This window comes from Antennarius striatus, chromosome 16 (genome assembly GCF_040054535.1).
Source record: "Antennarius striatus isolate MH-2024 chromosome 16, ASM4005453v1, whole genome shotgun sequence".
Classification (NCBI taxonomy): domain Eukaryota; kingdom Metazoa; phylum Chordata; class Actinopteri; order Lophiiformes; family Antennariidae; genus Antennarius; species Antennarius striatus.
In genome coordinates, this window is record NC_090791.1 from 6626142 (window position 1) to 6648957 (window position 22816).

A 22816-nucleotide genomic window follows, 5' to 3' on the forward strand; every position below is an offset into this window, starting at 1 on the left:
CAAAACCAACCTGCTGCCATGTCAGCGGTGATGAGCAACATGTGGATCTGAATGGTTGGGCTAGTGATTTGGTTTGTTCACTCATTTTTCAGTCTAAACTTTATGATTCAGTGACCTGCCTAGCACACACTCTCAATACATACAGTTAGTAGTCTGTCCTACTGTAAGATTTATCCTAACAGATGTGTTTTTTGCATGGTTCTAAACAATAAAAGCTTACCTATTCACAATGTTATAGAATCCTTTTAAAAATGTCCTGATGTGGTTCATCACCAAAATGTATCTCCCTCTAGGATAATAAATCTTTGTTGACAATTTCATGCCAATTCATTCTTCAGTTTTTACATAATCCTGCAAACAAATAGACCAGACAAATTACATAACATCCTTTGCTGAACTGGTTTGTCAGTCTAGACACATTTTATTAATAAAATAAATTATATTATTATATTGTGTCCCTGTTTTTCATTTTGTGGCCACAAGCATCATATAAAGTGTCACCTGTTGTGTTACTCCAGTGTCTCACTTCTCCTAAAGCTTTGGAGCACATACACATCGACAGCCACATTCCTCTGGGCCTGCTAATGATTGATAAGATCACTGCAGTGGAGAGGTGCGTGTGTGTGTGTGTGTGTGTGTGTGTGTGTGTGTGTGTGTGTGTTAATGCACACGCTCGTCTGTGTTTTCAGGAAGACCGCAGCCTGAAATGATGCATACCAGATGTTTTAGAAATGAGGTGGGTTTCACTGGAACGTAACACATTCCCAGGGATGTTTGCAGAAAGAAATTCTTCTTCATCTGTCGAGCATGTTCTGCCCCCAGTTCAATCATCTGTTCTTTGCTCCTCCCTCTTTTTTTTTTTTCTAAAATAGGCTCTTGTCATTAAACACATAACCGCGTGTTTGTCCCTGTGTGCCTTGTGTATCTTTAAGCGAATGTAACTGTAACTGTATTTGCCAATGGTGAAGCCAATGACTTGTGTATTTAATTTTGTCGACACAGCACTCAGACGGTATGTCCTCCTCCCTCTGTTTCCTGTTGGGCAAAATTGTTCCAGCTTAGACTTAAAAGTGATTCGAGGTGATGTTTCACATGTGTTAGTGTGTCTGTGTGTGTGTTGCTGTTTATGTGGCTCAGGGCAGAGTGGACACATGAATTTGAAGGCGGCTGCAGATTGTGTGATTTAACCTGCAGTCGGACATTATGCATTGCCTTTGTCTCTTTTTGTTAGCAAAGTAAATGCTCAGTGTCCTCACCAGTTTGAGCAGCAAGACATGGCAGCAAGGAGGCTTCCCGTGCAGCTCGGTCTAACAACTGTTTCCAGCATTGATTAATCTGCTATTTCCTAGTGATCAGTCATGCCTTTGGTCTTTTAACTCGTCAGTTGTTGTGTAAAAGCAACTATTTTTATCTCCTAAGAGATTCCACTTACACTCTCACACACGGAAAAAAAAGCATCACAAGCTGCTGCTTCTTATTGCACAAAATATAATCAGTTTAAATCATGTGAAAAAATCCAAGGGAATATATATTTCAGTATCCTGAAAATGGTTGGTGCCTGGAGAAAACAGAATTCATTAGTTAAAATTAAGCATAAAAATCCTAGCTAAACATTTAACTATGCAAACAAATTTATAACATATTTTATGACAAAAGAAAACATAAAATAAACATGGCAACACCCTTTCTCCCAGCTCTGAGGTCAATTTTAAATCTAGAAATAAAAGTAAAAAGTGTACCTTTTTCAGGAAGTTATTGACAAATTCAAATACTGATGAGTTAAAGTCTGAGCTCAGTGTGTCATTACAGGATTTAAAGTTTCCACATTATATAACTTCACATATCAAAACGAGGCTGTATTTCCATGGGTCTGACTAACAAACTGAAACTGTAACTCCAGACGCCCAGGTGGTGACTGATCTTCCTCTTCCAACCGTCTGTCTCGTCACCTCAGCAACCGCCTCCATGGCTCTGAACTTCCCTGCAGCAGGCAGGCCTGAGTGGGATGAAATGTCCTGTCCTCTAGCTGGATTGCTCAATTTATTGATGATGAGTTTATGCTCATAGGTGTTAATTTGCGGGTGTATTCATACACATTTTAGTGATTCTGTGCTCTAACATTATTGAAAATATCTTTAAAATGTTACTTATAGGTCAGAAGTGGCTTGTGTGATCTGTTCCAGTTGTGGTTGTATATCAGCAGTGTGTTTTCTTTCTTGAATCCTGAATGACATAAACCATGTCCTGCCCATGCACAACCATTCATTATATAGTATGTTGAATTTGTCCTTCACTCACTCCCTTTTCTCTCTTTTTCTAGTACTCTGTGCCAAAAACCTGGTGAAAAAAGATTTCTTCCGTAAGTATCTGCCAATCACAGCTGATAACCCTATATTTGCTTTTCACACCCTGTTTTGTTTGTGCTTATGGTTTTGTGGGTACATGATGCAAGCAATATAAATTTTTTGATCCCTCTGGGATGGGTGAGTGTTTTCTGTCAGCTGTCACAAGCCCTCAGAGACACACAATTTTGCATAATACCCCATCACATTATTTAAAAAAAATCACTCTGGCATAATTCCTGACATACTGGATCTACAACGTTGCATAATGAATATGATATAGTGAATAGATTTTGGGGCGCTTTCCCACAAACACGCTACATAAAATATCTAACACATTTTGTCCACTGAAGACTCCATCTCACGTGCTGCTAGTGTTTGGGTGTGTTTGGCTCAGGCTGTCATGGTGAATGAACATGTTATAGGCCTTCTGCTCACTCAGGTGGTTTCTGTGGTGCCCATTCCTGCCATTCCAACGCCCAGGAGCTGAGCAAACACTCAGTTAGGGGGGTAGATGGAGAGCATATTGAAACCAGAAGTAAAAGTCTTTGTGCCTGTCCATAAATGTGACAGTTTTGCTTACATTAAGCTCATTTTTACACCCTGATTTTGTCCTGATTCACCCCTCCTGAGAGACAGAGGGGAAATCCGGTCTGGTACTTCAGCCGGTCCTATATCCCGAGATTATCTGGTGGAGGGAGGCGTTTACAGATCTCATATCTTCCAGTCTGCTTACAGATAAGCATATTCAAATGAGTGATTTTTAGGAGGTGCAATGTGGATGATTCCATTAGTACCTTCTGATCAAGAGCGCTACAACCAGTAACATTGTACCTTTTATGCTAATTTTAGCTAGCATACCACTGTAACCTGAAAGTTCAAATCTTATCAAAGGATCGGCATCCCTTGTTGAACACATCTCTCCAACCGCATCCTCGTCCACAACGGTTTCTCCTGTTTTCACACCGCAAAGCCGGTCAATCATGACGGCAACAGTCTGAGTCATTTTGTTATGTCCCCGCTGTTGGTTCTTGTGAAATCAGGTGAAGTGGTGCATTTATTGCTGCCTACGGGTGAGAATTGTTATGGAATCCCGTATTATACGATGCCCTGTTAATTTCGAACCTTGTAGTTTGTACATGTTTGAGATTCGAGAAAAGATAACCTGTGGAGATTCTCATTACGTGAGACATGAAAAACCTGATGTGAACCTGGCTTCAAATGCATAAATTGTTTTATAAAAAGTTGTGTTTATAATGGCATTTCGAACTAAGGAACTATTTTACACAAGCTAGCTAACTCATAAAGTTGCATGCTATTCAATTAGTAAATTTAGTCACCCAAAATTAAACCTTGATCACCAAGCAATCTCATTTAGTCTAGTGTTACAGACAGCACAAAAAACCTCTGTCGGTTGTGTCGTTTTCTGCAATGTTATTTCTCATTGGTGTATCTGTGTAACTGGGTTGTTGTGATTCCTTTTTTCCCTGAAGGCTTACCTGATCCCTTTGCCAAGGTTGTTGTTGACGGCTCAGGGCAATGCCACTCGACAGACACTGTGAGGAACACACTTGACCCCAAGTGGAATCAACACTATGACCTGTGAGTCCCAGACACTGTGATATTTCTCATGAAGCACCGTCTGACATGTTTTCACTTAGAAAGAAAAATCTGATTCCTTCCTTTTGAATACCTCCTGCCTTCCTAAAGACTTAATCCAATTAAAAACAGAAGTTTGAGAACCTGCTTGGGCTTTTACGGTGTCTCACAGCTTTTATGTCTTCTTTCTCTAAGCTCAATAAGTGAGCATGCTGGGAAGCATCAGGCTGTGTCATCAACACAGACCTAAACAATAACAGATGGAAACAGTTCTTGCATCTGCTGTCTCACTTATCTAGATGCTGTGTAATGACATAATGCTCCAACTCCAGCAAGGAGTCTAAAAATGTCCCTCGGAGCAGTATTTAAAGAAACAAAAAAGGAGGGGTGTCTTCAATAGTATTTTCTTCCATTAAAAGAAACACATGCTTGTCCTGTTGTTCCCAACTGCCTTTCCCTAAGATGGTTTGTCCTGTGAAAGCAACCTGGAAAAAAAAATAAAAATCTGAGCGCGTGAGTGAAAATGTGAGAGTGAAAGTTTCCAGTATTCGCCTCTGTGTTTATTCAACAGTCATGCGTAGCCAACAACGAAAGGAAGCACATGTCTCCGTTTGTTTGGTTGCCGGGGTTACAGGACACCTCTCTCTACATGGCTGTTAAATTGTCACATTTGACAAGAGAGGGAAAAAATTTAAGCACCCACCTTAAAGACTGATTGATGGAGGAGCTTCTCCATAGTAATATCCTCAAAGAATTTTCAGATGGGGCTGAGTGGAGTTTATGTGGAAACTGCTTGGGTGTCTGTGTCAGCGATAAGATCATTATCAGGTAGCCATGTGTCAGTGTTTATCCTCCTGACAGACTCAGGCGGCGTGTCAGAGGAGGGCACTGAGGGCCCAGAGCGTCTGGCTGGCTCACAATGAAAATACTGCCTGCAACACCTGGTGTCAAGAATACAGATTACTGCATTAAATTTGTTGGCAGTGACTCCTTTCCATTCATTGTTTGTGTTCATGTGAGAGTGTATTGTGTGTGTGGTGTGCGTGCATGTGTGTGGTGTGCGTGCATGTGTGTGGTGTGCGTGCATGCCAAGGATAGCAGACAGTCTATCTGGTTGTCTGTCTCTCACAAAGATCACTCTGTCTGCACCATCAATAAAATTACAGGACATGATTGAAATGAGGAAAGCACTCACTCACACTTTTATGCGCACTTATGTCCGTTTTTCCTCCCACCATCTGAGCTGGTTACATCCCGCAATGTATTGTAATTGCATCCCACTTCAAAGCAGTGATGTATTGTAATTGTCAGTGTTCGTGTGTTCATCTGTTCGTCCATTCATCCGTTGATCCGTTCGTTAGTCCACCAAATATCTTTGCAACCATTGCACATTGAAAGATAAAACAAAAAGCACATTACTTGGGCAGCAAAGGGAATGAAAATGAGATGATGACCTTGACCGTGAGAAAAGTACATCAAGGTCAAATTACAACTTTTGTACACTCAGGAACTGGAAAAGATAGAAAGGCGAGGGAGAAGGCCAGTGTGAGTAAGATCATAAATCAAAGCTAGTGCTTTGATCAATGACAGTAGGTCAGAGCACTAGCTTTGATCTTTAACCTATGCAAGTAGATCAGGGTAAAATTTTGAATTCAGAGGTGTCGCGGGATGTTGCAGTCCCTGACTGCCTTGTTTTCTCTTGAAGCACTACGTACCACCATTAAGGACTTTATTTGACTAATGACCAATCTCAGTTTGTCTTTTAACAGAGTTTCAAGGGATAGTGATTGAAATTGTTTATCTAGGAAATGGGATGCCTCTCATCATATCATCAGTAGATAAGATTACATTGTTAAGATAAATATAACAGACATTTATTCACAGCAAACAAATACAAGAGTCAGGCTATTCAGCACCAGATTTATCTTCTTCTGGATATCAGATTAGATTCCTTGTTTGTTCCGTGTCTCTTGAAAACATGAAAGTATTATGGTTCTATATAAGTCTGTCCCTGCTGCCATGACCAACTGGTGATGAATTTACAGGACAGAACAAAAGAATAGGTGAAAGTAACACAAACTATGCATGAGAATATCATTGGTAAGAAAGTGTAAATGTTGATTTTTGTCAAGTCTTGCAACAATCCCATTACATATTTCATGATATCCAGCTCCCCGAGACCTGCTATGGCGGATAAAGCGGCAGAAAATGAATGAATGAATGATATTCCTTTGCATCTACAGTACATTAAATAGATAGATAGATACTTTATTAATCCCGGAGGAAATTGTACTATCAGATATTCCTTTGAATATCTGATAATTAGATTATTTGAGAAGATGTATAAAAGTTGTTTGTTTTTTTTAAATTTCACTAGAACGATCGCCATCTTCATGTATGCTGCCTCTGTTCACAATTTTTCTGGGATTTTTTTTACCACTACCTTCTACCCCTCCATTTTGACTCAGCATCTGAAAGCAATTTGTTTGAAGTTTCATCTGTAGCTCTAGTTGACCACTACCCCTCCATCCCCTCAAGAAACGGGACACACTACACTACATGGGGATGCACAAAACACAACGGATGGGTACAAGCTAAGGGGGAGAACTGTGATTTTGTGTTAGCTGGATAATTCAGGATAATATGAACTGATGACTATCTGTTAATTACGTGATTTTCTTAAAGTGTTCATTAAGGGATAAATAAAGTTATACTCATTACCTTTAGCTCTTCAGTATTCAGACGTAACATCTGACTTAATGTCAGGATTTAGCTTTATTGTTTTTCTTTTCTACATCAAATCAGTTGAGCTCCTCCACAACCATTTCATGTACTTACTGGGTAATGCAGGAATAAGCAAAGAGCCCTGGTTTAGAAGCAGGATTGCACAGTGATTTGTTCTCATTTTATCTCTTATGTCATTGTTGCCTTGTGTTTTTTTTTAAATGGACCTTCTGTTCCTGGCAGAGACTTGTTGCATCTCACTGTTAAAATCTGCATATTTTTGCTTTTATTGCAGTTTCCATTGTTTTTATGTGGGGTGTGTATTATTGCCTAGGAATGGTATTAAAAAATCCAAGCTTGACTAATGATGTTTATTACATTGAGGGTGATCCAGATGACTGGAGTTTGGTTGTAATGCTTCCCTCCCGTACAGCCTGTCTGACAGAGCAGCTCTCTCACATTGCACCCCAGACAGGCATTTGGCATTGTCTCAAAATGTCCAGACGTCTTACTCACAGCCCATTGTTTCATATCCCTTTTGGTAAGCGGCGTGATAATTACAGTGGGATGCAGTTCTGCAAATCATTCAAATGATTAGCTTTAGACTGAAGAGAGGAGGCCACCCGAGCAGATGTGCCGCAACAGGTTCACATGATGAGATTTTATCACACCCAAGGAGGGAAAGAGAAGAGAAAAGCACGAGTAAACTGAAGGAGACGGATGGAGACAGTCAGGAAATAATCTGTCTGTTTTATCTAGCTACACAACTTTGGCTGTTGGTACAGAATATAATTACAGTATTTCCCACTGATTGAGATCATGACTGTGACAGACACACACACACACACACCCGACTCGTTATTTTCTCTCCCTGTGTCGACTTTGTTGACTTTTTGTTCCCACAATGTTTAATGAAGTCACCCAAAACTATGACTCATTTTATTCACCCCAAAGTCTGTTTTCACAACAGCAGGTGAGCTCCCATGTCGAGGTGGCTCCAAACAGTCAAAATAATGTTATTGAATGACCTCACGCCAGCTGTGTGCACTAAAACAACAGCACCTGTAAGCTTGTATTAAACAGTAGAGGTTGCTGCGTCATTAGTTCATCGACAAGAGTCTTTTATATGATGTCTGGTTAATGGATTGCAGGAAGCAACAGTATTGACATTACTGTACTTCTGGTTGCCTCTCAGACACGAGAATCTCACATTTATGTAAGGTGTGAAATGTATGTTTATTGCAGATTATAAATTTGGTACACTCTAGATCATGTTTTTCATCTAGCACCCCCCGTCTGGTTAAAATTTGGTGATCTGGTTATTCGACAAAATCGTTTCTGCCCTAGTTACAATGTGTGATTGTTCCATTATCACTCAGTAATCATGTTTCAAACAGTGATTCTCATGATTTTGTTGTCCATATTTAATATTAAATGCTGCTCGTCTTTTTGGTGTCTCCCTTCAGGTACATTGGGAAATCAGATTCTGTCACAATCAGCGTGTGGAATCACAAGAAGATTCACAAGAAACAAGGGGCCGGGTTCCTGGGCTGCGTCCGCCTCCTGTCAAACGCTATCAATCGCCTTAAAGACACAGGCTGTAAGTGTCAGTGACACACTGGTGTCATTTCTTATCATGTTGTGAAATCTCGGTGCTGTATCGGACCAGTGGACCTGGTGTAATGAAGACCAAAGTTATATAAGAAAGAAACCGGGATTGTTTCCACCAGTAGCACTGCAAAGGAATGTATTTACAAGTGGTCCCAGGTTGGTTCTGTGTGGTCATGTCCCGCCACTGATGGGATGTTTTTGAAGAGCATTGGAGCTGATCAACAGGTAAAACGGCTAAATGAGGGCATGTGCATCTCACCCAGTCTCTTACCTGCCCTGTGAGCAGAAACAGGAGTGAGGAGCACTCTACTGCCGTCAGGCTAAGTGACAGATGTGGAGCAGCTCCGTTTAGTGTCCTGTCTCCCTTACTAGGTCTGACAGAGGCCAGACCTGTGTGCCAGAGGGGTCAACACTCTGGCCGCCTGCCAGAACAGGAAGAGCCAATCAACATCACCCCACAATTACTGTAAAAATACCTCCTGTCAGAAACTAACTGGATAGATGAGACGAAGGCTTTAGTTAGCGGCTCCTGGTAAAAGCAGTCTGGTACCTGCTCTCTAGGCCCGCATCCTTGTAAGCAGAAGCGGGAAAGAATCCCACTGCTTTTCCTAGAAGCCCCTGACGTTGTTGTTTTCCTGGAGGAACACAGGAAACCTGAGCCTTGTGCCACAGCTGTGAGTGGTTTGCTTCTGCATTTCCCCTCTCTCCTGGCCTCCGCCTCACCCTCTAGTTTCCTCTTCAGTCTCCTCTGTAGACTGGCAGCACATCCACACACACACACACACATGAAATATCACTGACTAACTTCCCTCTATCTCAGTCTGCCGATCTAGACAACCGGTCATTTCACGCAGACATGCATGATTGTACAGCTATTTAAGTGTAAGTGTGGATTTGTAGTGTTCTCTCTGTTGTGGTTTCTGTCTCCCTGTGAGTATTTGTCATTCTTCTGTTTCTTTTAGTTTGTGTGGAATTCACCAGCAGTTGCAGTTTTCTGCCATCCACAGACCTTGGAGCGGGCATTTGGTTGACTAGAATATTTGTGTATAATTGCACACTGTCTTTGGTTGACGGTAACATTTATTTCTAATTGCAGTGTGTCTGTGTTTCTTGTCTTATATAAAGGGAGGTACCCGTGAGTGCACTCCTGACCATACATTTAACTGTCTTGTGTTTTCTGTTTTCTCTGTGGCTGCTGACCTCCGGCCAGCCTTGTAACAGTTTGACCATTGCCTGTTTTCGTCCCTGTTTAGTCTAGACAGACATCCTGGGCTGATCTGCATGACACCCAGACAACAGAGTGCAGATAGTGGCATTTCTCATGTCTGCAGGCAACTTTTTTTTTTGTCTGTTCTTTTTTTTTTTCTTCCTGCCTGGTCTCTCTCCTTCTCCCTCACTCTCAAATTCCAGACTGTAAGAAGTTCAGACAAAGAGTTTCCAGACTTTGGCAGAAGTTCATGTCCATGCTAAGACTGAGTGGAATAGTGCAGGCTTTGTACTAAAATTTGTCAAATGTTTGACCTCTGCATTTGAACTGAAGCATGCTCTGTACTGATGCTCAGTGAGATTTTTACAGCCCATGGCTGTTCCACAGACCAGACCATCTGTTCCAGGGCACAGCCAAGCTGTGGTCTACACACAGAAGAATGAGAGAGGGATAATAAAGGGGAGAGGACTCGACTTGAGTGATGTAAATGATACAGAGAATGGGACTTGGAGGAAAAAAATGCATCTCAACACATGCTAGTGTAGCAAAATATATAGTGCAGGTCTCTGACACTGATGGATCCTCTGTCTTTCTTTCTCTTTGTCTCTACCTTTGGCACTTCTGTCCACAGACCAGAGACTAGACTTGAACAAGCTGAGCCCCAATGACAGCGACACAGTTAGAGGCCAGATAGTAGGTGAGTACTGATCAAAAAAGAATCATGTCGTAGCACAGAAAGATTTACAAGAATCATTCCTTCAGTTATGTTTTTTTAATTGTTTAGTTGTTCCAAAAGCCGATGACAGCGGAAAATCTTTCAATTTCACAATACCAGACTGTCCCTGCTGAGGGAAAATTTAAACTCCCTTTTACAGTCTCCCCAGGATACCACTGATAAAAGGAATCTCTCAAACTCATAAAGAGATACAATTCAATTCTGTCCTTCGATAAAATATTTGTACTTGTGCCGTAATCTGCTGTGCCGTCATCTAGTAAGTGCATCTGTCTTCCATGTGTTGCTGCAGTGAGCCTGCAGTCTCGGGACCGGATAGGCACAGGAGGCCCCGTGGTGGACTGCAGTCGTCTGTTTGACAATGATCTTCCAGATGGGTGAGTTTGGGGAAAACCTCTTATCTTCTCTGAGGAAACTTTTTTTCAGAGGTCGATTGCAAATCCTAATAAACCCTGCCTTTAAGTGCGTCAGTTAAGATTTATGGAAAAAAATATTTACATGCGGCGAGACAGTGGGAGACCGAACACTCCTAGACGTTTCTGTGGCTGCTTAACTATGTTCGCTCACTCCTGTGTTTGTATGTTCCTGCTGCCAGCTGGGAGGAGAGGAGGACAGCATCTGGACGAATCCAATACTTGAACCACATCACTCGCACCACACAGTGGGAGAGGCCTACCAGGTGAGTGCTCTCTGCAGCCCACAGAAACTCAAACCCAGACCTTGTAAATCAAACAGCAGCGGGGTGATGGACGAGCTCATTTCTTCCCTCAGTACTCCCAACCTGGGGAAACCTGTCCAAAAAATCCCAAAGTGGGCTCCTCAAAAAAGGTCTCAGACAGACTGCTAATGTTTAAGAAAAGTCACTAAGCTGACAGAGTAGAGAGATAGAGACAATGTCTCCCTGCTGTTTCCATTTTTGTCTTTTCTTTTACTTTCTTTATCATTTTATTCTTACAAAGCTTGACTTCATCTACTTTCATCAAATCGGTTTTTGATGGACTGTTCTTGATGGACTGCTCGTAAGTTGCGTTGTATTGATTTCCTGTTGAGCAGATGAAGACTTCTCAAAGACTTATTGATTTGTTGGAATTTGTAATAATGACTTCTGTCTTTTCAATCTTTTAAGCTTTACTGTCTTCATTTGTAACCCATTACCTTTCTTTTTTGCATCTTACTGTTCTCAGGCCCGCATCAGAGTACTCGAGCCCCGGTCGGCCACTCAGCTGCATCGTGGACGAGAACACTCCCATCAGCACGAATGGGGCCACGCCCACCACAGCGTTGCCTCCCAGCAGTGGCGACCAGAGGGCCCAGGAGAGAAGGGTCCGCTCCCAGAGGCACCGAAACTACATGAGCAGAACCCACCTGCACACACCTCCAGATCTTCCTGAGGGATATGGTTAGTAGAGCAGCACCAGCTTATGGTGGACTTCACAGGCTGTATATATATGTTGAACATTTAACCTATTGCTCAGTTATAATTACGGTACAGTAAAACCAATGGGTGATTTATGCATTACTAGATAAGCGAATATAATCAGGTTTTAAACAGTTATACTGGAATTTACTGCACATGGATTAAGATTTTGCAGAATTTCAGATGTTAACTTGACCAAGCCAACCAAAAGACTGCCTTAGTTTGATGAAAACAAATGGCAGCTTTAACTTGTTTTATACAGTATGCAAAAGTGTTAAATGGCATTCATTGTGCAATCATTCAAACTAACAGATTTGGAAATCGCAGCACTAAATTATGAGGACTGCATGAGACAGATAAATATTTCATATCCTGATTACACTGGAGTTTGTTGGGGCTTTTTATCCTCAATAAAAACACCCTATTTCCACTTTGAATCGTATCATGATTGTAATGTTGCGGTGTTAATGACATCGGCCGGCCTCTTGTCTGCCCGGTTAAACTGTAGCTTCATTCAGTGCAGCTCCACACAAGGAGACTGAAATACTGGCTCCATTTTAGACGATCTAATTGAATTTGATGTCGCTGTTAGAGCCTGGCGGCAGCCATTCACTTCCCCCTCTGTTCTCCTTTTATGCACACAATCAGACACATTCATGTGAAAGCAAACACATATATACACACAGTAGCTGCAGTCCTCCATGCAGACAAACAGAGTTTAGTTTATGTTCACAGGATTTGAAAGTCAGAAGAGCAGAAGCATATCCTCCTGCAGTCTTTCAGATAAGGAGGTGATACGTAACACTTTACCAGTTATTCAACTCCTCTAGCCCAGAGGTATCACCCTTTGTTTGAATGTAAATCTTGTACTCATTGGCTGTTGTGGGTGTGGAAGGTTATGTGGCTATTAAAGCAGGGTGGTACATCCAAAGGGATGCCAGAGACGAGCCGTTTGACATGATGCTCCATGGAGGTGTGTGTGACGCTGTGATAAATGAGCTCACCAAATCTAAAGTCATACACTCCATCTCTGCTCTCCTATGCTTTCCAACTGTCCCTCACCCCACCCCCTTCCTCCATCTCTCCTTGCTGCCGTTTTGGTTCTTTATTGACTTTTTAGTCAGTCTGTGTCAATTCTGTTGTACTTAAATCATCTGCTTTTTTTAATTATACTAAAGCGAAGAGAAAAAAAAGTCAGCCCTTCTCATCATTGACTGATCACGATGCTTCAAATCTCATATTTAGTATTGTCATTTTCATGTCTTCCTACAGAGCAGAGGACCACGCAACAAGGCCAAGTGTACTTTCTTCACACTCAGACAGGTGTCAGCACGTGGCACGACCCAAGAGTACCAAGGTACGTCTAGTGCAGGGGTCACCAAATGGTGGACCGCGGTCCGGAACCGGACCGCATGATAATTCTGTCCAGACCATCGCGGACAGAACTACTCTCGTGATAAATTTCACGAGAGTAGATTTTCTTGGAGAATTTTTTTCTGACGGTCGCGACTACAGATGGACGAACCAACTAATACGGTAATAGTTGCACTCAGTTCAGCCAATCAGATCGTTTGTTTACCTGCTCTGTCAGCGCACTTGGAAGTGAGACAGCTCGCTGCCGCTACCGCTCTGAGTTTACCGCTGCAGCAGAACAGAGGAAGGGAGGCGGTAAGGACAGAATAGCTCCAAACGAAGGGAGGTTAATGAGGAAAACCGCTGGTTAACAGTGAGTGTACGGAGAAAATGTTTATTCTTCCGTCAGGCAGTTCAAAACCCTCACGCCTCACATGTCCCGAACATGTAGCATTAATTAACAGAGGTAACGTGAAACACCACTACGAAACAAAGCACAGAACTTTTGAGCAAAGTTATCCCCTGAAGTCCGAGCTGAGGGCAAAATAACTGAGCAAAATGCAAACGAATGTTCACTAACGATATTGTGGATTTGTGGGACAACATAAAAAATCTTTTAGTGATGGGACCGTTGTGAAGGACTGCTTAACGTCCATTCCAACCAAGATTTAAATGACTGTCAGGCCAGTCATTTACTTTTTACTTGAAATGTAGGCCTTCAGTAGGCCTTCAGTTATTTAGGCTGGGACCTCTTTAATTTATGAGAAAAAAAGGGTTATTTCGCTCTGTTTGTTTATTTTTAATTCTGAGGTTTGTGTGTGCTCTTTAATCTTACATAAAGGCTTTAAATTTATTTGCCTGCATCTACTTTTATTTATGGTAAGAGCTGGTGTTACTCAGTTAAATAATATCCTGCATTAAAAATTGATAACTGAAAACGTGGACATAGGGGCTGGCTACAAGACACAAACTGGTCTTGGGTTCGGACCTTATACTAAGAGGAAATTTTAATAACTGGACCTCCGTGACTTTTAATTGAATATCCCTGGTCCTAGTGCATTACTGTGATGTTACAAGATAAAAAATTTTAAACAAGAGGAATTTTTTAATAATTCTTAACGGACCAAGTGGGACTATCCACAGATACTTAATTTTATGATCCTATCTCTGTCATATTGCTACTGAGACAAATTACATTACAGTACTCTAAAACTATTTTCACACTGAGATCACTAAACAGCACCACAGTCAAGTTACTTTTGTTTCTTCACACTGACCCGACTAAAGACAGAACAATTGGCAAATTGTGAGCTGGTGCTTCTCAAGAAGAACTAAATAGCGTAGCATCATCTGCATATAGTGAGACATCTCATGTCAGTCAGTGCTTTGTAAACAAGGGATTAACGAGACAAAAAAAGATCATTAGCTGTACTTGTTGCGGGCAGTTGGCCATAATAGTGTTCATAATAGTGGCAATTGTCATTTAGGCAGGTGGGTTATATTGATTACCATATTTAAAAACAAATTATCAACCATACAGTCAAAAAAACAGTCTTGAGAGCACTCCAAATGATATCAATAAAACATGACTGATGTTGTAGTACCTGGCTTCTGCTCTTTTGTATTCTGTCTGTGTGATATTTTCATCACTCTTGCTTGGAGGCCATTGGTCACACCACACCTTATTGGGTGACAACTCCAGCAAAGCAGACGCGTCAGCGGCCAATCGATCACGATTCGTGAGGCTCTTGTCTCTTTTGGCTTTAATGCTGCAAAACAGACAGCGCCAGCATTGCAATCCTTCTGTAATTTCTGAACTTTTGTGTCTCCATGGAGTCCAGCTGAAAGGGGTTGTAGGGCAGCAGTAAATAATTTAGATGGAAGGAAAAAACAGAATAAAAGTGATTTCTCAGACATCTCGGAATCTGTTGTCCGCCTGAATCCAGTTAGTCAGTGCTCTGGTATGTTTTATACCTAGAACTTGAAGTGTATGTTCTTTGTCTCTCTTCCTCTGTCCCACCCTGCGTTGCCTCAATTTTTCTTGCATGCTTCATTGTGAATTGTGTGCATGTCTGCTGTGTTTCAGGGATCTGAGTAATGTGAACTGTGAGGAACTAGGTCCTCTGCCTCCTGGATGGGAGATACGGAACACCGCCACCGGTAGAGTTTACTTTGTTGACCACAATAACCGAACAACGCAGTTCACTGACCCGCGCCTCTCAGCCAACCTCCATCTAGTCCTAAAGTGAGTACTGCATTCCCCTCGAGTCAGGAAAATTCAGTAGTGACGTAAATTAGACGACAAAAAGGAAAGGAGTGTAAAAGCAGAGAGATTTATTTTCCGTCTTCATTTTTTCTTTGTTTCGCCTCTGTAGTCCAAGCCCCAATGGTTCTCGAGGAGGCATGGAAAGTCAGAATGTCAGGTAAGGTTTGGGCCTCCAACTTGTAGTCCTAACACACTAAAATACACACTCCCAGACATTTGCAGACTTACTCACTTTCCCTCCCAATCTTTCAATGTATTACGATGATGAAGCAGACCCTTCAACTGAGTAGATGCTGGTATTTTTACACTCACAGAAACAAATAAATTGCACATATACACATTCCACCTTCCTTTCCGCAGAAAGAATTCAAATTCTACTGATCCATTTTAATCATGAAGGCATCTCACCACACAATCCGTCACAAAGCTTGCTTTGGCCAGACATCAGATATGAGTGTAAACCGAGGCTGCTTTTTCTGTGGCTGAGAGAGGTCTGACGTCCAGGAAACGGAGCATAAATCGGATGCACAAGTCAATGAATGAGCAGTGTGTGCGAGTCTGTGTGGCTTCATGTGTGTGGGGTTCAGTCTTTCTGTGCTTGATGCATGCCTGTATGCATGGATGCACGTGTTCAGAATCTCTTCTCCTGTGCAGCTGTTTAAACACATACTCTGCAGTGATAGCTGTAAAATTACCCATAGGTCCTTGCTCCACAGCATATGGGTGACTTGTTGGGCCTCCTGTGCCTGATCTCATTCCTTCCCCGTGCAGAGAGAGATGGAATGCATTGACTGAGAGATCAGGTTTCTTTTTTCTTTTCCTCCTCTGATGGATCAAAGAACAACTTTAAGATTTCGTACTCACATTGCTTCTTTTTTCCATCTATGGCCCTCTGAATAGTTTTAAAAATGTAGCCCAGCGTTCCACATTTGTTATTAATGAAGGAATTTTTTCATGAGCATGATTCTGCCTACATGTGTGAAAATGTCATCCATAGGATCACTATTATTATTATAGTGATCCTATATATACATACGATCATTTGGAGGTATGAACAAACGCTCGTCATGTGTATGTACTGTATGTGTCTGTGTATAAATATGTATATACGTATCGGTGTGTGTGTGTGTGTGTGTGTGTGTAGCAGTTTAATTCCTGTATTCTGTCTTCAAGACGTCCTGATTAAAATGTGTTTTATGTCCAGTATTCTTTGAAGTCATGATGTGCCATTGTGACTTTGGTTGTCAGACCAGAGAAAGAAGAAGGGGGGAAAAAAGTGTCTTTCATGGCATATTTCACATTCCTGAATGTTCTGAGAATGTCCATTTGTAGACTAGGAAGACAAAGCCACTGGGTGCATTTGTTGTAGAGTCAACTTGTTGGGCAGATAATGAAGTTAACTGCAGTCAAGTTGGACAGATTTTCACTGATTCACATTTCCAAAATCAAGAACTCTTGAGGGAAATGTCAAAAATGCCTCTCTTGTATCATGACTTAGAAAGTAATTTTCAGGAAAAGCAAGTCGTCCTCCAATGGGTGAATACCATTGGTCCCCATGTGCAGCCGGCTGTCAGATTAGTGCACAGGGAGGGCCACCAAATGGCGGCCCGCCTGCAAAATTTGGAACTGCAAGAAGCCTCCATCTGGACTGTAAAGCCTTTTGTCCTAAGGGGAGGAAAACAGTCTCCCCAACATCATTCCACGCATCACTGGAATACTGCTGGTGATACTTACTGAATTTTACTTTAAAAAATACCCATTTGAATAATTTGTGAAGATTTGCTCAGTAAAAACATTTTCTTTCCTTCACCTCAAACCCAGAAAGTCATGTGATTTTAGATGATATCACGGAAATCATTTTACACAGAATGGAAAGTCTGTCTGTATATAGCTATTACCGGTACTTTTTTATTTCCTCCACAGTCATGCAAGTTTTTATTAAGTACGTTTCCACATTCTTGTGGCTTGATTTTATTCTGAATTTAAATATTAAATAATGTGATCTGGGCTGTAGAGTGCTGTAAATCTTCTGGAGAAGAGCCCGTTGAGCTTGGCTTGAAATTTACTGAATGAATTTATCCATGACTGCATGTCCATTATTTCACCTGAGCCAACCGCAATTCATTCTAATTACATGAATCCTGTAATAATAATTAACTATTACCTCTTCAGCACAGTTTTTGTCAGATTCTATTACTGCAGATTGCAGCAAAATTCTGGAACAGCTTTCCATTGTCATGGATTGCCATAAGGACATCTGCCTTTTATCAAGAATAAAAGTGTGTAATATCCCTGTCTGCTGTAGTTGCAGCAGAAATACCTTCGACATATGTGATTTGTTGTGGTCATTGTTCTGTTTTTTAACAGTGACCTCTCCCTGAGGTAAGCGTCTTTCAAAAAACACACCAGAGATGTGTGCGTAGTAACATGTCGGTTCGTCTGCAGCATTAGAGACAGAACCAAAGCAGGAATGTTTGATTTATGGGTGAAAGTGCATGAAATGATGCTTCCTCTTTTGTCCTTGTTCTCCCACCCTCTGAGTCATGTACAGACTGTGGGTGCTGTCGGGGGAGTGCCCTGCCCTCCCTTGCCTTCCCTCCCTCTGAGTCTAGTCTGCAGGAAATAAAGGGATTCATGAGGAGGTCTCGAGTGTCCTGTGGGGCCCTGTGGCTTTCTGGGATAACAGGAAGTGATTGAAAAGCCAAAGTGCATTCTACTAGAAACTGAACTCCAGTCAGAGTGGAGTGGTCGGTGTGGTAGACGAGAGTGTGAAATTTATAGTGACGTGTTGTCATATCTGTTCTGTGGTGAGGTGAGCATCCACTTCTAGGGTTCTTGTATTTATTGGCTTCACTGCCAACAGGTTCTTAATCAAATCGTCTTTGTGAAAATGTTTATCGTGACCTTGGAATCACTTTACAGCCCACACTTCCGTACTGAATGCTCCAGACAGACATCCTTCCACCACCCTCTGAGTTCACCTCTGGAGTCTAGTGTTTATGACCCTGCTCAGGGCAAAGCATGCCTGCTACCCCCCACTGGAGTGCAAAAGGCCATTGTGCAAATAATCCTTTAGTGCTGCTCTCATAAAGGCTCTTTTGATTCTGTGAGAGTGTTGTCTGTCTGTCTGCTATGCCACCCTCTGAGGCCAACTTCCTAAACACAGCGATCGTCAAAAATTGTGTTCTTGAGCCATCGTTAACCGCAGATGATGTTCAGATGCACAGATAGTAAGAGCTGAGAGAATTCTTAAGACTTCTACATTTAATCGTTACTGTGCTTCAAAGGTGAGATCAGAAAATTCAGAAGCAATGAATTCATGGTAAAAGAAATGTGTTATCATTTTGTTGACTATAATCTGTCAATATTAAATATTTCAGTGCATCCAGAATTACTTATTTCCTATAATAGCGTTATATTTAATTTCATAGTGAGTCTATAAAGCATTTAACAAAAAAGATACTTCCTACAGGTGGCAAGGAACAAAATCAGAGATGAGAAAGATGATTATTATTTTTCTACTTTCACCAAATAGTGGAAAAATTCCTAGAGGCTGTTCGATGTTTGCTGTAGTCACTTGTACGAATGTGTCCATAACTGTTCACAGCTTGTTTTTGTTGCCCCCTACTGGACAAACCATTTTTGTGGATTTGAATGATAGAATTTGAGGAGAGAGAATGTCTTGCCTCCATAAGCCCCCTCACCCCCTCCCATCTATGACGGTCTGTCCAGGAGGGGTCAGGGCAGCTGCTGAACTAGATGTGCTTCCCAGATGACCTCAGTGTGTTTACTCCTCACACTCAGCAAAGGCACAGAAAGAACTTGTTCACACAAACTGGATTCTGGGTTGTTTGGCGTTCCTCTTGTTTTTATAGGAAGACTTGCTTACTTTTTCTGAGTATTGAGCTTGATTGTATTTGGTATTAGTTCATTTTGGACTTTCATGTCGTCCCTATGTCTCATTTCTCCCTCTCTTTTTCTCCTCCCTCCTTTGTCTCGCTTTTCTGCCTTTCTCTGTCTCCCTGCTTTCTGCTCTCCAGTCGTCAGAACCAGTTGAAGGATCAGGCCCAGCAGGCTCTGGTGTCTCCCGGTCAGCTCCCTGAAGAGGCCGAGTGCCTCACGGTGCCCAAGTACAAGAGAGATCTTGTTCAAAAGCTCAAGATCCTTCGCCAAGAGCTGTCCCAGCAACAGCCTCAGGCTGGCCACTGCCGCATCGAGGTGTCCCGCGAGGAGATCTTTGAGGTGAGGTTGGAAAGAAAAACTCTGTTGTGCCATCACGTTCTAACGAATTCCTTCGTTGAAAATGACTGAGAAATAAGCCCACGATACATAACTTAACTCAGAGGGAATTCCAGTCGTCCCCGCCAGAGCATGTGTGAGAGAAATTAAAATGCAAACAAAATGGGAGGAAAACATGAAAATCATCTTATTCGCTCCATTGCACGACTTAAAAGAAGCAAAACAGCATAAACTCCCATTCTCTGTATGCCTGGAGAGCTGCTTGTAATTTCACAGTTATTTATAGATACAGTCCAGCCATGTTAAATATTTTCTGAAGGTTTGTACCCCCCCTTCTTTTTGTCTACTCCCATTAAAGTCATTGCCCATAACAGTTTGGCTGCGACTGATTTCTCGCTCACACATGGTTATCTATGATGTGCGAAGCTGGTCTGTTAAAAATCTAAAGCAGACCTGTTGTTCTGGATAAAGGTTTTCGTAAGTACTGCGCTGCTTCTCAGCTGGGGAGGTTCTTTGTGTGCATCTAGGAGGTGCAGGGTCTTCATCAGAGTTACAACACCTGCAGCAGACTGCATGACCCTCATAAAATGTGCACTGGAATGTGCTGGAACGGCCATGTCTGTTAATCTGAACGAAGACATTTTTGTTGGCTGATCTCAGTGTAAGTTAGACGGGAAGAGGGCCGGCTGTGTGGGGGCAGAGGACGTCTAGAGGTTGACATAGAACTTCATAACATCTCCAGACTAGCTGAGGCCTTACATTACAACTTGACAGTGTAGTGTTAACCGTCAGCCGTGTCTTAAGGTGTACTTCTTCAGTGTAGATAAGACATTCTCACTTCTGACACTACCTTATTATTGTATCTGGAGGGCACTGGAACGTGTTTGATGACTGTGTTTATTATTACTGCCCCTAATCCACTTAAATGAACCCTGCTTCTAACACTATTATCCGTCTGCATGTGGGATGAACATCGAGGCAGAGAGGTCTCAGCCTCTCCACAGGGAACTAACTGGAAATAAGTGCTGTGAGGCTGCATTGCATCCATCGCACATCCTACAGAACTGGCATCATGGAGCAAATGTTGTTCTTTTACTATCTCTGAAAATCAGTGTCTGCCTTTTTTCATACAGTTGACTTTTTTAACATGCCCCGTTCTAAAAGGCATCAAGCTCTTTTTTTTCCCCATAGTCTGCTAAAAAACAAATTGAAGCAAATCGCTCTACGTCAGCAGAAGAGTGAGCAGCTGCTTGACTGATGCAGTCATCATCCTCAACCAGATGTGTGTTCATGTTGCAGGAATCGTATCGACAAGTGATGAAGATGAGGCCGAAGGACCTGTGGAAAAGGCTAATGGTCAAGTTCAGAGGAGAAGAGGGGCTCGATTATGGAGGAGTGGCCAGGTAAGACGTCACAAGAGTGTGGAAGAAACCACAGTCTTTGTTTGCGTTAAGTCGCCAGCAGTCTGCTTCCTAGTGGAGGAGATGAAGCATGTTGCTTACAGAGCATTGTTTTGTCAGCTTTGGTGTAATTATTTTTTCATCAGAATGTTAGGAACTTGGAGTTTCTCTGTCTTTCCTCCCTGTCTACCTCCTGACCCGTGGATCTGTGTTGTTTTCTCTGCAGGGAGTGGCTCTATCTGCTGTCACATGAGATGCTGAACCCGTACTACGGCCTGTTCCAGTACTCCCGTGACGACATTTACACACTGCAGATAAACCCAGACTCCGCCGTCAACCCTGTGAGTTACAACTGTTTCTCATAACTCACCAAGATTTCAGATATCTAAACGAGAGTACAATAAAAACAAAAACTTTGAGAAGTCATTGTTCAAGTTTTGAAAGATCTTAAATTTAATTTGATGAGTGCAAAAGTGTTTTAGTGTTGCTGTATTTTAAACCATTGAGTTCTGCCGTGAGCTGCCTTATGATTTGGAAACTCAAAAGTGTTTTTCTCCCTTCAGGAACACTTGTCATACTTTCACTTTGTTGGCCGTATCATGGGGATGGCGGTGTTCCACGGCCACTATATAGACGGTGGCTTCACTCTCCCCTTCTACAAGCAGTTGCTGGGTAAACCCATCACCCTGGACGACATGGAGTCGGTCGACCCCGACCTGCACAACAGCCTCGTGTGGATCCTGTACGTACAAGACAACAGTAACACATTTTAAAATGAGTTGATAACCTGATTTATATTTGTATATGAATGAAACCTTAAAAAGGATGCCATGAAATACACACCTTGCACACAACATGATGCGTTGCTGTGCACAAACTCTTTTGGATAACAGCACCCCCTCAGGGTTTTTCACTGCTTCTTACATCAGTAATACATCAGCTCATATTTTCAAACCATGTTTCCTTTTCAACTTAACATTTGTTGACTTTGCTGATCACAATAAACCAAAAGAGGAGCTCTAAAGTCTTTACTAATACTGCTTGTGCAGCATCTGTCACAGTAATTAAAACCTTGATCTCTCTTCAGGGACAATGATATCACAGGTGTGCTGGACCACACCTTCTGCGTAGAACACAATGCCTATGGGGAGATCATCCAGCATGAACTCAAACCGAACGGCAAGAGCATCTCTGTCACCCAGGACACAAAGAAGGAATATGTGCGGCTCTACGTCAACTGGCGCTTCCTGCGAGGAATAGAGGCCCAGTTCCTGGCTCTGCAGAAGGGCTTCAATGAGGTCATCCCTCAACATCTGCTGAAGGCTTTCGATGAGAAGGAGTTAGAGGTACTTTGTGTGAACGTACATCCATGTATCACGTTGCTTGATTTACCTCAGATCACCATGCCAAATCCACCTCATTTCCTCCACTTGCAGCTCATTGTCTGTGGCCTGGGCAAAATTGACATCAACGACTGGAAGTCCAACACTCGACTCAAACACTGCACTCCAGACAGCAACATTGTAAAGTGGTTCTGGAAAGCTGTGGAGTCTTTCGACGAGGAGCGCAGAGCCCGCCTGCTGCAATTTGTCACCGGCTCCTCCAGAGTTCCCCTGCAAGGCTTCAAGGCCCTCCAAGGTAACAACATCCTGGATAGTCTTGTTGTGTCGATGCCCCTGTATGCTGCAATTGTTATGCAGGAGTGTTCCACATATGAAAGCACTTCTAAAACAACTGTCTTTGTGAGAACAAGTGAGCACAAGGCACAAAATGTACTTTCACATCCATCATGTACAAAAGGTGTGGTAGGTTAATTTATTATGTTCACATTCACGGTCTCTGTCAACACATTTGAGTTTTAGTGTTGGGATTATTGGCTTCTCTTTGTGCCTGTGTCTGTGGGTTTCTTCAGCCTGAAACGAACC

At 42.2% G+C, this 22816-nt stretch overlaps 1 protein-coding gene across 1 annotated transcript in view; it reads left to right on the top strand.

The window, feature by feature from the left end:
• smurf2 (SMAD specific E3 ubiquitin protein ligase 2) overlaps positions 1-22816 on the top strand; it is a 41371-nt gene that overhangs the window by 14662 nt on the left and 3893 nt on the right. The window contains exons 2-17 of the mRNA XM_068337681.1: positions 2321-2359; positions 3836-3944; positions 8132-8265; positions 10115-10180; positions 10509-10593; positions 10812-10895; positions 11401-11615; positions 12906-12990; positions 15073-15231; positions 15362-15409; positions 19293-19494; positions 20791-20894; positions 21118-21232; positions 21455-21633; positions 21979-22237; positions 22328-22529. Coding sequence (XP_068193782.1) covers positions 2321-2359; positions 3836-3944; positions 8132-8265; positions 10115-10180; positions 10509-10593; positions 10812-10895; positions 11401-11615; positions 12906-12990; positions 15073-15231; positions 15362-15409; positions 19293-19494; positions 20791-20894; positions 21118-21232; positions 21455-21633; positions 21979-22237; positions 22328-22529 — 2085 coding nt within the window. The remainder of the gene's footprint in view (positions 1-2320; positions 2360-3835; positions 3945-8131; positions 8266-10114; positions 10181-10508; positions 10594-10811; positions 10896-11400; positions 11616-12905; positions 12991-15072; positions 15232-15361; positions 15410-19292; positions 19495-20790; positions 20895-21117; positions 21233-21454; positions 21634-21978; positions 22238-22327; positions 22530-22816) is intronic.